Source organism: Pleurodeles waltl, chromosome 2_1 (assembly GCF_031143425.1).
Source record: "Pleurodeles waltl isolate 20211129_DDA chromosome 2_1, aPleWal1.hap1.20221129, whole genome shotgun sequence".
Classification (NCBI taxonomy): domain Eukaryota; kingdom Metazoa; phylum Chordata; class Amphibia; order Caudata; family Salamandridae; genus Pleurodeles; species Pleurodeles waltl.
In genome coordinates this window covers 675,958,474-675,970,607 of record NC_090438.1, presented here as the reverse complement: position 1 = coordinate 675,970,607, position 12,134 = coordinate 675,958,474, and the positions used below count along the sequence as shown (strand labels likewise).

The following is a 12,134-nucleotide window of genomic DNA, read 5'->3' as shown; positions in this document are numbered from 1 at the left end:
GCTTTTCCCTCCCTATTTCAGATCTGGGGTCCCCACTACGAGTCCTGTGCTTCGTTTCCCCATGGACTACAGCTTTGTGGCAGCTGTTTGTTGACTTCACCATGTACAAGGACATATTTGCACTGTCATGTCAATTACAATATATTGAAATCACAGCCAGACTCCAGATAGTTTTGTGCAAAATAGGTGTTTATTTAAGTGCTCAAAATGGGATGGGTGGTTTCAAGTGGGTGGGGGCTATGGTGAAGGAATGTCCATGGCAGAGTCCAGAGTAACAGTCACACAGGTGCATTGCCCAGAGGCCTGTGGAGAGATGGAGCATGGGCAGTTCAAGGATGGACAGGGTGACAATGTGGGACAGTGGGATGACATCAGGTGGTATCCATTGCTGGCGGGGGTCTTGACATCCTACTCTGTCTTCTTGCGAGATCTCAGGGCCCTCTTGCGGGGTGGTTCTTCTCCTGCAGGAGGTGGGGGTCTGGTGGGCTGCTGCTGTGCGGGGGCCTCCTGTCCACTAGCGCCGGCGGAGGTGGTTGGCTGTTCTTGGTCCAGGCTAGTGGCAGGGGCCCTTGGGTGTTGTTGAGTGTCCGCCCTGGTGTTGACGAGGTCCTGCAGCAGCCCTACCATGGTAACCAGGGTGGTGTTGATGACTCTGATGTCCTCCCTGTACCCCCGATAGTGTTCCTCCTGCAGTACCTGGATCTCCTGGAACCGGGCCAGTACCGTCGCCATCGTCTCCTGGGAGCGGTTGTATGCTCCCATGATGGTGGTGAGGACCTCGTGGAGAGTGGGTTCCCTGGGCCCGTCCCCCCCCTGTCGCACAGCTGCCCTCCGAGTTGCCCTGTTTCCCTGGGCCTCTGCCCCCTGGCCGGTGTGCCCACTACCACTGCCCCCAGGTCCCTGTTGTTGTTGGGGTGGTGGGTTATCCTGGGTGCCCTGTAGTGGTAGACACACCGCAGATTGACGCGCCCTGGAGACAGAGGCATGGGCCCGCTGGGTGGGAGCTGTGCTGGTGTTCCCAGAGGGGTTTGGGTCTGTAGTGGCCTGGGCCTGTGTGAGGGGAACCGACTGTCCAGAGGTCCCCGATGGTCCGGGCTGGTCATCGGTGTCCAGGTCGACAGAGCTGCTGTCATCGCTGACGGCCTCTTGGGTGGGGGGTGTGGAGAATTCTGGCCCCTCCGCCGCGGTGTGTTGACGGTCGGGTCCTGCAGGGGTATAGAGGTATGGGTATAGTTTCAATGTGTGGCATATGGGTGTATCTATGGGTTCTCGTGTCCCCAAGTGCTGGCATTCGTGTGTGGGGGCTTTGGTGAGGGTGGCTTGTGGGGGGGATGTGTATATGCATTGGGCATGCTTTGGTGATGGGTGTCCATGCTTAGTGGACGCATGCAGGCCTAGGTTTTGGGATGTGTGGGTTGTGATGGTGAGACATTGGCGGGGAATAGGTGTGCTGGGGGTGGGGGTGAGGATGGTGGTGGGGGTGGGGGTGAGGGTGGGGTTCGAGGATGGGGGTGAGGGTTGGGGTATGATTTGGCATGCAGGTGGGGGGGAAGCAGTAGTGAAGCTTCAACTTACCAGTATCCATTCCTCCGCCGACTCCTGCGAGGCCGTCAGGATGCAGGATGTTCAAGACTTCCTCCTCCCATGATGTGAATTGTGGGGGTTGAGGTGGGGGTCCTCCGCCAGTCTTCTGCACGGCGATGTTGTGCCTGGATACCATGGAACGCACCTTCCCCCGTAGGTCGTTCCATCGCTTCCTGATGTCTTCCCGATTTCTGGGGTGCTGTCCCACAGCGTTGACCCTGTCGACAATCCTCTGCCATAGCTCCGTCCTCCGGGCAATGCTGGTGTATTGTATCTGTGTGCCGAACAGCTGGGGCTCTACCCGAACGATTTCCTCCACCATGACCCTGAGTTCTTCGTCTGTGAAGCGGGGTTGTCTTTGGGGTGCCATGGGGTGGTGTGTATGATGTGTGGGGTGGAGTATGTGTAGTTAAGTGTGTTGAGTGTGGTGGTGTGTGTTGTTTTGTGTGTGGATAGTGTGTGGGTGATGGTGTTGAGTGGCTGTGGCTGTTAGTTTGTGGATGCTGGTGTCTCGCTCTGGCCTTCTTTCAGAATTTTTTTGCGTAGGGGTTTGTGGGTGATGTGGGTGGGTGTTTTATATTGTATTGTGTGTGTGGGAGTGGTGTGTGTATGTGTATCAGGTGTGTGGGATTCAAATCGTCCAATGTGGCTGAGTTTTGTTCGTTTGTGTGTATTCTGACCGCGGCGGTGTGTCCCGCCAATGGAATACCGCGTTTGAATGACCGCCGCGTGGATTCGTGGGTCGTAATGGCATGGGCGTATTTCTGTTGGCGTGGCGGTGGAGGTTTTGTCACCTCCACCTTTCCGCCGACCGCTGGTCTGGCGGTCGGTTGTGGCTGTCGGATTTTCGGAGGTTTGCCTTCTGCGGGTCAGAATGACCGTGGCGGGTTTCCGCGGCCGCGGCGGTGTTATGGCGGTCTTCTGACCGGCGGTAAGTGCATTTTACCGCCGGGGTCAGAATGACCACCAATGTCTTTTAGCAGGTGACTTTCAGAGATCATAGTATACTGGGCATAAAGAGCACTGAAAAGTGACCAAAATAATATAGTCTGGACGAAATGCAAATTTTGAAAACAGGTACAGAGCGAGACTGCCCCCGCTGGCTAAGTCTATTACGGTCCCATTTCCCCTGCCTCACCTCCCCTTTTTTATGGGGAACTCCTCTCTCAAAGCATGACAGGCATCTGTAGAACTTTTCAGCTGTTGAGTCAAATTCCGAATAAAGCGATGCAGCGAAGAGGCAGCATTTCAATCCTTTCGTGGCACACAGCGGGAACCCCCTTGGTGAACTCAGCGGCTTCAAGTTTCTATCCGCGATCGGAAATGCAGCGCGGCCATAATGTGTCCAACTCCCGACGCTCGTCCTTCCCTTTGTGTCTGTGGCTAGCCGCGGAGCATGACGGGAGCTCCTACGCGCAGAACTGAGGATTTGTTAAGATCATTTTAGGACTTTGGATTTTCCAACTGACAAGATCTTGTTTCCTATCTTTAGACAAACCTCACAGTATGATCAATTTTGGATATTTGATAATGAAGTTATTCAATAGATTGTAGTGTAGGACTTTATAAGAGTCAATTGGATTTGTAACCATTTTTATATAATGCTATGATAGTCGGTATGAATTTACAAGTTTAATAAGTTTGTGCTCAAATATATGAAAATTATTCTACAAGTGTAATATAGCACTGATGGGTGGGATGCCCCTCTAATTATTCAATGTTTTTTTTTTTCTGTTTGGACACTGTGAACAGTAGCCTTTTTATTACTCTGCAGGTTAATCGAAAATGTGAGCTTGGAAAAGGCTGTTCAGCTGTATCAACAGGCTGCATCCGTGTTTGAAGTGAGTTTGCAGCATTTTAGTATTTCTTTTACATTACAATGTATCCTGTTGCACAGTCACAAGGTACCATGTCTTGCTACACATTTCTGAGAAATTAGTGGTTGATTAGTGACAGGAGTGTAAAAAAACAAATACTTTAGTTGCAATTAAAACATTTATAAAAGTTGTTTTCACAGGAAAGAACATCGGTTTTATTAGTGCTCAAATAAAAAGATTTCCGCATGTCCCACAAAAGATTGTTTCTTAGTTCAGCTTGTTTATTGAGGAATTTAAATGTTTCCATTGTTATAATAGGTATGAAGGTGCTTAGCTGTATGGTAATAAATACATTAAATAAATTGAGATGTATAGAGTTGTTTTGCAATGTTGTATGGTTACTTTTTACTTCAGACTCTCTTAAGTCATCTAAGGTGTGTTCTCTTTAACTCGTTTTGGTGAAAGATTTTCTTTCTTGACCTATAATCTGTTATGCAATAAATCTTAGTGCATAAATTGTGTCTAGCTCAACTTGAAAAACAAATTCTCAGGTATAAGTTAGAATAAGAACCATTAAAAATGTTCTCTGACTAAATTTCGTCAAAGATCTTATACAAAACCATTGTCTACCTGTGAAAATGTGCAATGTTTGCTGCTCCAGGTCTGAAATACTTTGATGTAAAGTAGTTTGGATTCATCTAACAAGTGTTTTCCTTTCTAAACTATATTTTCACTACCTAGAGGTTCTCTGAAAATGTTAATCAGCTTTATATTTTGTGTAGGTTGTTATGCATGAATTAATTCCTCACCCCTGCTTCTCTGCCAGGACTGAGTCTGTTTACCACCATAGATATTGGTTAAACCTTGAGGTTTGCTCCGTTTGTCAAGTCTAATGTGAAAGCTAAGAATCAGAAACATGAAAGTGGCTTAGCTAAGTAGAAGCTGGTCACAGGATGCCTGTTTCCAGTCCAGGGAGAACCTGACTTGGGAGTTCATGCTGGGCTGTTCCCATGGGGAGCAGGGTCAAGACTGATCTGCATATGGCTGGGTTCAAACTGGAATGCATGGGTAGCAAAAAAACAATGGATTTAGGCCCGGATCTCGGTACTGAGGGTGAATGTTTGACACTGTTCAGCATTCCGTCCATCACTTGTTCTTTTTGCATTAGCTAACTAGAAGCACAATATACTTGGTGCAGAGTTACAGTTTACAGCTGTCTTCATCTAGTGTGCCGGTTCAATACCTGTCTCATGGCTAGTTTGAGTGCTTGCCTGTGTGATCCGTCCAGTTGACATAGCTTGGAAGCTCAGATCAAGAAACATACAGTACAGGGAATCGTGAAGTATGAGCCTTTGTTTGTACCCTCTCTGCAAAAGTTACTATACAAAGTATATGTATAATGTAGAAATATGGCTCACACTACCTTTCATAACAATAAGGCGGTGTTTAGAACACATTCTCCTTTTCACCTGAAAGTGGTATCGTACATTAATAAAGCCATTGCTGTACCAATTTTTGTTTCCTAATCCATGTTCACCAGCATTGAAGTCACTTCACACATTGGATGTGAAATGAGTGTTTAGGTATTATTTAGAGCAAGGATTCAAGGACTTCAAGACACTACAAATACCTGGATCTAAATAATTTATATCAAAATGGATAGTATCCGGTATATTGCTATGTTTCAAGAATGCAAATATGTCACTGGAGGGTAGACCTGGAGCTCACGTGGCTAGGCGAAAGACAGCTGCTGCAGCTTTATTTACAAATCCACTGATCATAGAAATGTAATTTGTAAAGCAGCAACCTCGAGATAATTACATACAGATATAAAGACCATTACATAAATTCTGACTCCCAGATGTGTGTGTAAGTAGGCCAGGTGTTCATACCTCTTCTGGGTTAATCTTTTTTTTTTTTCAGCTACATTGTTTTGCGTTTATTTTCACTTTCTCAAAATTGCATCAAACAGCTGGCTTACTATTATCACTTTCTATAAAAATGAGCAAATATTGCATATCTTAGAAAAAGGGTTTCGCTTGTAACGCTGGTCTGATTCTTGGAAATCTTTGCTGAATTCATGACCAACCATCCCTGCTCCAGAGGTACCAGCGGATCAGATCACTACAAATGGAGACTGTACTATAGCTAACACTTGCTGTATAAGCTTCAAGATTAGGTGGAGTTCAACTGCTTGTGGAAGTGTTCTTTTGGATAGCTTGGTCAGAGTGTTATGGTCAAGTAATAGAGCAGAGTTTTGTCTGTGTAGGTGGCCTGAAAAATGTGCATGGCACATTGTAAAGCGAAAGTTCACCTGAAAGTATCTTGGTGCTAATTAACAGATGTTTTCTAACCTAACTTATTGGTATAGGGAAACATTTTCTGGGATCCCTCACAGTGGCAGAGATATTCATAGTTTGTGAATATCAAAGATCCTATGACTAAGAATTAGGATTCAAGGAAGGTAACTTTTTTTACAATCCCAGTTCATTTACTTATTTATAATCCTTCTGGGTGAAATGAAAGACTGAGTAACCCCGCTAGTGTACTAATCTGTGACATTCAGTATCTGAGGTTTGGTACTTTTATTGTGATACAGAGTTTATAGAAATACTGTGGTGTTGCTTTCAAATTAACCACAGTGGCAGAAGCTTAACCTATTTAGTTATCTGAATACCTTCTCGGTCTTCAGTCACAACCCTTTTATTCCTGATGTGCAATTCACTTGCAGACTTTATTTTTGCTGCAAGTAATCCTTGGGCAGGGGTGATTTGAAGAAGAATAATGCATATCCTGTTAGTGAACATCTCCTAAATTTATCTTTCAATGCTGCTACACCTACGTCTCCCATAGGATAATGTTAGTTACCTTGTTACATTTAACAACTGTAAATTCCAAATGGAAACAGGTAGCCCATTCATGTTTGGTGTCTTTGGAATTGTAAGGAAAAATCCTAACTTATGATGAAGTCTACTTTTAGTTTACAGTTTTGCAAATGCCACTTTTAGAAAGTTGGCATTTTCTTGCCCAAGCCATGTGGTGCTTGCAGCTTGCCTCTGGGTTACATGGCTGGATGTAGCTGACAGTTGGGCTTTGTGTATTCCTCTGGACACCTACATACTATAGGGAACTTAGGTGTGCTTGGATTGACCATCACTGGGCAGTCATACAATAGAGAACTTAAGTGTGCCTGGATTGGCCATCACTGGTAGGACATGAGGGCAGTGCTGGGCATAGCCCAACTTACAGTTAAGACTGCCCTGTCGCCACACAAAGGACTGCATACACCCTGTGGTTAGTCTGGAACCAGGACATGGGAGGCAGGGAACCCATTCACTTCAAAGGCAAGGCTGTGGAAGATTCTCACACTTCAAGGCACAACTGGGTATAAATATTGGACCCCAGACACCAACTCTTGAGTAAACTTCTGGACCTATGGACACTCTGCCAGGAAGAAGGACTGATGTGCTGTTAAAAGGACTGCCACTCTGCTGGACTGGTGCTCTGAAGGACTGCTGTGTGGCTTTGCTGACCTGCTGCTCTCTGCCCTCTTTCCTGGGTGAAAAGGACTAGACCTGCATCTGTTGAACCCAAGACCCCAGAGTGACTCCTAGGGCTAGTTGGCTTGCTTCCTGACTTGAGCCTAAGGACAGAACGCTCCATTAAATTCAACTTCAACCTCAACCCCAACACCTGGACCCCTGCCATCTGTGAGTCTAACCTGCCAAGTGGTGCCACCTCAATCCTAGACCCTTCGAATTGGGCTGAAGGTTTTCTTCCAGCCTCTGTGGACCTAGAAGAATCGAAGCATCTCTTCTGCTGCGGAACCCAACCCTGAGCAGAACTGGCACATTGTCCCCGCTGCATGGATTTTCCCTGTCGTAAAGACCAGCATCTCAACCCTCCACCTCATTGGAACCATCGCTTTGCAACATAACCTCTGCACAGGCCCTCACATCTGTCATCGACTGCAGCCTGATGACGACGCTGGACACCCCATCCCAGCCGCGCACCTTCACGAAACCAACAGATTGCTCGACTACACAACGCATCCTCGATGCCGGACTTCGCTTTGCAAACCCTTGATGGCAGGATCCTTTGCGAAAATGCAAGACCTCTCATCACAGCATAACTGCATCTTAGAACCAACTTATTTCTTTGGCTGTGTGATGCATCTTTGGCGCAGCCCCCCCCCGCAACACTCCGCAAACCAGGATTTGTGTTACTTTGTATAGCAGGCCTAACTGGTTTCCTGTAGCTGGCCTGTGCTCCATTGGGGTGGGCCTGAATTTGTGGCTTTGTCCCAGTCTGGAGTGACCAGATATCCACAGTTTGTGCTTAATGCTTTTTGTCACTATTTAGACTATAATCTTTTATCTTAACTTGCATATCTCAGGTTCTCCTAATTGGATTTTTGTTGTTCTGGTCTTGTTTTATTTATTAAAAATTACTCAATTTATCTTTTTTGTATGGTGTTCTCACTTTATTACTGTTTGAAGTGTTACACAAATACTTTACATATTGCCTGGAAGTTAAGCCTAACTGCTGTGTGTCAAGCTAACAGAAGGTTAAGCACAGGTAAATTAGGGTTGGCTTGTGCCTCGCCCGGACAAGGATTGTGGTTGCTGCTTGACCATAGTTCACACTCCAGTCAACCAATAACACAGTTTCTTACACTAGTTAAATCAGTTTCAAATACAAATAAGAACTGAAAATCATACCTCTTCGACTTTGGAATTGGGAAACCAGGTTCAAGCCCTAGCTTTGGCTTAATATCCTGCAATTCTAGACACATCATTTAATATTACTATGCTGATCAAAAATGTATCTGACCTTATGTAATGTAATGTGGTGCTCAAGAAAAGTGCTCTAATACACTTGGGCCAACTCACCATCTCGAAGATCAACAGATTGTATTTTCAGAAACTCAAGACTAGTTCTTCCTGGGAGCCTCCCTCAGATTCATTTTTTCTTACTTTCAGCATTGACACATGAGCCATATACAGTTGCAAAATGTAATTACAAATTTAGATAAAGAAATCATGTTTCTTGGCTTCGCAGTGCCATAGTAGTGGCTGATTATGCACTGCATACAAGACAAATAACAAAAAGATAGATAATAGCGGTTGCTAATGCGCCACAGAATCCTAGCTATTATCAATACTGAATAGTGGATTTAGTGCTAGAGGACGATGGATCGAAGCGACATAGGTTTAAGGGGATGTCACCAATGGGAGGTGTGAGGACCATCAATAACCACAAGAATCAATATTATAAAGTTTCAGTCAATAACTACACCAGTTTAGTAATTAAAAATCACATTTATTTCCCTATATTAACAACGCTAGTGTCCCGAAAATAACTCTCAATCACAAATAATAAGCATATAAAATCAATAGCGGCTGGTTAAAACTACGTATATATCTTAATACAATTAAACAAATTATCTCCAAAAGAAACAAACTTATTAATAATACAAAAACTGGTAATAATGGCAAAGAATACATTAGTTCAGCAACAAATGATCTTAGGACAAGTCATAAGCATATCAAGGATAATTTCCTAACTAACCACAAATTAGCATTACATTAGTTTAGAAAACTCTTACCTTGATTATGATATATAAAAAAAACTATTAATGTGCAGCAATAAATAATTAGTTGCAGCTGGTACCCGGAAAGCAAGAGAGACACAATTCACATTTAATAACATAGATTACCACAATAGTAGTAACAGCAAATGATCAGCTTCAGCTTGAGGACACCATTAGCTATCTCGTCAGAAGATTTGGGCCTAACAGCTAGTCTCGAACCTCGTCTGCTCTAGAAGAATAGCATTGGATGACGAATGACAAACTCCCTAACAAACACTGTAATCATTCTACACAGGTTGTTATTCTAAAATCTAATCAACTCCTGACTGGTCAGTCTATGGGGTCGTTTCATTTCACCCAATCGACAACTAAATTGATGAACTAAACTTTAAAAATCTATGCTAACTTTAAAAATCTATGCTAACTATAACATTTTCTCCCGGTGTACCTTTACTTCTTCCGTCTCGTCTGTAACTCTATTGTCTCATTGCCTCACGAATATCTTGTTCTCAGGAAGAAACTTTTACTGTATCCGTCTACTTCCATACTCGAGGAAAGACCAGATATTAGTAACATATCCAAACAATAGGACATTTCAACTTATGTAATGCTCAGTTAATACACAACCTTGTAAGACATAACACTGAAACCCACTAGGGGTACCTGTGGATACATTTACACAAGCTTTGAAAACACCTATTATGAAAGCTTTGAATCATGGAAAATAACCCCAGTGTTTGTATATAATTTCGCTTAGCCAAGAACAGAAAAACAAATATTTCAGAAGTTTTCTCATTTGACATGTTAGTTCAATACACATTTTGATATGAAAATCATTAATAAACATATTAGAAAATTCACACTCTCACACGGTTGACACCTCTTTCAGATATTGCAACACATTTGTTAATATCCTTCTTCAGGACCAAAAGAGGATTGTTCAGTCCACTGTGTCACCTACGACTGAAGGTATTGTTAAATAATTGGTCATTGTAGGGAATCTGATAATTAGGCTTTTTGGAGTGAGGCCATAGTCCTAATATGAACTATCATTGAACACCCTCAAAACTCAACAAGCATTGGTAAATGCATTAGGTTTCACTTGAGGGATTAACTGTTTTGTAAGTTGTAGCTTGGTGAGCAGTTAAAAAAGTGTTAGGAAATAGTAAACAAAAAAAAGAAGCTGCGTATGTGTGAATTAGCTGCTTTAAAAACGGAGGGCTGAACAAACAGGAAGTACTGTGCAGCTAAGGTGCACACTGGAGAACCAGAATGCTGACTTTTGTCGGCATCATGGATATGGTGTTGAGACCAGGTGAGGTAGTGCAAATTACAGTGGAAAAACATTTAAGTGGGAGGGGGAGGTAGAATTAAGCTGGACAAACAAGTGCAGTGTTTACAGTGGAAGAATCGCTAGGCAAGCGCGTATCTTCTGTTGGTGCACCAGGTGCATATTAAACCAGAGATGAATCTTGCCATTGGCTCTGTGCATCTCTAAGTTTACAGAACCTGCATTTTCTCAAAACAAGCAGGAAATTATTCAATTTGGTGACTGCGAAAATAAGATCTGCTCTGACATGGGACGCTTCCTGACACAGTATTTCTTTCCTTTCATGAACCAAGAAGCTGGATCCTCGTCAGGTACCTCAGACCCAAATGCACAGCTGTCGGATGTTGGTTACTGCAAAACAACCAATCTTAAGCTTGTTTAAACTGTTTATTCTTTTTTAATCCAAAATTGTTCATGCTTCAATATTTTCTTTAACAAGTTCAAAGAGATGCAAATTGAGGTTTTTCTCTACAACACAGAGGTTCGCCATTCCTCATGAGTCAAAGTGGATGGTATAAACCCAATACATTTCGAACAGAACTGACCTTCATCAGAGGTAACTGTGATGCAAGAAAAACCACATCAGAACCAGCAGTAACCAACAAACATATTGGTCCTCATTCTGACCCTGGCGGTCGGTGATAAAGCGGCGGCCAAGCCGCCAATAGGCCGGCGGTCTAAAATATGCAATTCTGACCCTGGCGGGAACCGCCAACACAGCCCGCCGTATTAACACTCCGCCCGCCACGGCGGTACAAACAAACAGCGCGGCGGTCCCCGCCAACAGCCAGGCGGCAGACAATGTACCGCCCACCCTATCACGACCCACCAATCCGCCACCTTTTCCGGGGCGGGAGCACCGCCGATAAGAACACGGCGGAAACAGACTACGAACGGGAAAACGCTCACCTCTACGTACTCCACGCGAGATTCCGGCAGTATGGAACCAGAGTTGCAGGTCATCCCCGCACTCCTATACCTGCTCATATACCAGGAGCACGCCCGGCGGCGCGGAAGACATCGGTGAGTACTGCACCTACGACACAGGGGAGGGAAAAGATTACCGGCACACACCCACCCACCCACACCCACTACAACACACACATCAATGCATTCCCACAGATCACTGTCACAACCCACAAACCACCCCCCTCCGAAATAATGCAAAGACCAAAATAAGAGATCATAAACGGGCAGATATATTGAAATATGGACACCAGTAATCCCAATAAATAAATAAACTATGTACAAAATATACACAGCTACTAAATGTAGTCCAACCACTGTCCGTGGATCACAGGGGTCCTGTGCAAAGGGGCAAGGCCCAGTCCCACGACAAGAACTCCACGGAGAGAACACTGCAGGGGCATCTGAAAGAAAATAGGACAGGCACCTCAGGGGGAAGGGAAGGGGGGGCACCTCAGCCACTTGAGTACACGACGCCAGATCCACGAGGGGACTCCATGACCACTGGGCCATCCTGGGGAGTGCTAAGCCACAGTCCAAACAGTCCATGGCCTGCCCACTGGGCCATCCTGGGGAGTGCAAAGCCACAGTCCATACAGTCCATACAGTGGGTGGCCTGCCCACTGGGCCATCCTGGGGAGTGCAAAGCCACTGTCCATACAGTCCATACAGTGGGTGGCCTGCCCACTGGGCCATCCTGGGGAGAGCAAAGCCACAGTCCAAACAGTCCATACAGTGGGTGGCCTGCCCACTGGGCCATCCTGGGGAGAGCAAAGCCACAGTCCAAACAGTCCATACAGTGGGTGGCCTGCCCACTGGGCCATCCTGGGGAGAGCAAAGCCAC

The 12,134-nt window shown here is 45.0% G+C and overlaps 1 protein-coding gene across 1 annotated transcript in view; it reads left to right on the top strand.

Moving 5' to 3' along the window:
* The window catches only part of NAPG (NSF attachment protein gamma), a 172,446-nt gene that overhangs the window by 66,140 nt on the left and 94,172 nt on the right, over positions 1-12,134 (top strand). The window contains exon 7 of the mRNA XM_069216481.1: positions 3,359-3,425. Coding sequence (XP_069072582.1) covers positions 3,359-3,425 — 67 coding nt within the window. The remainder of the gene's footprint in view (positions 1-3,358; positions 3,426-12,134) is intronic.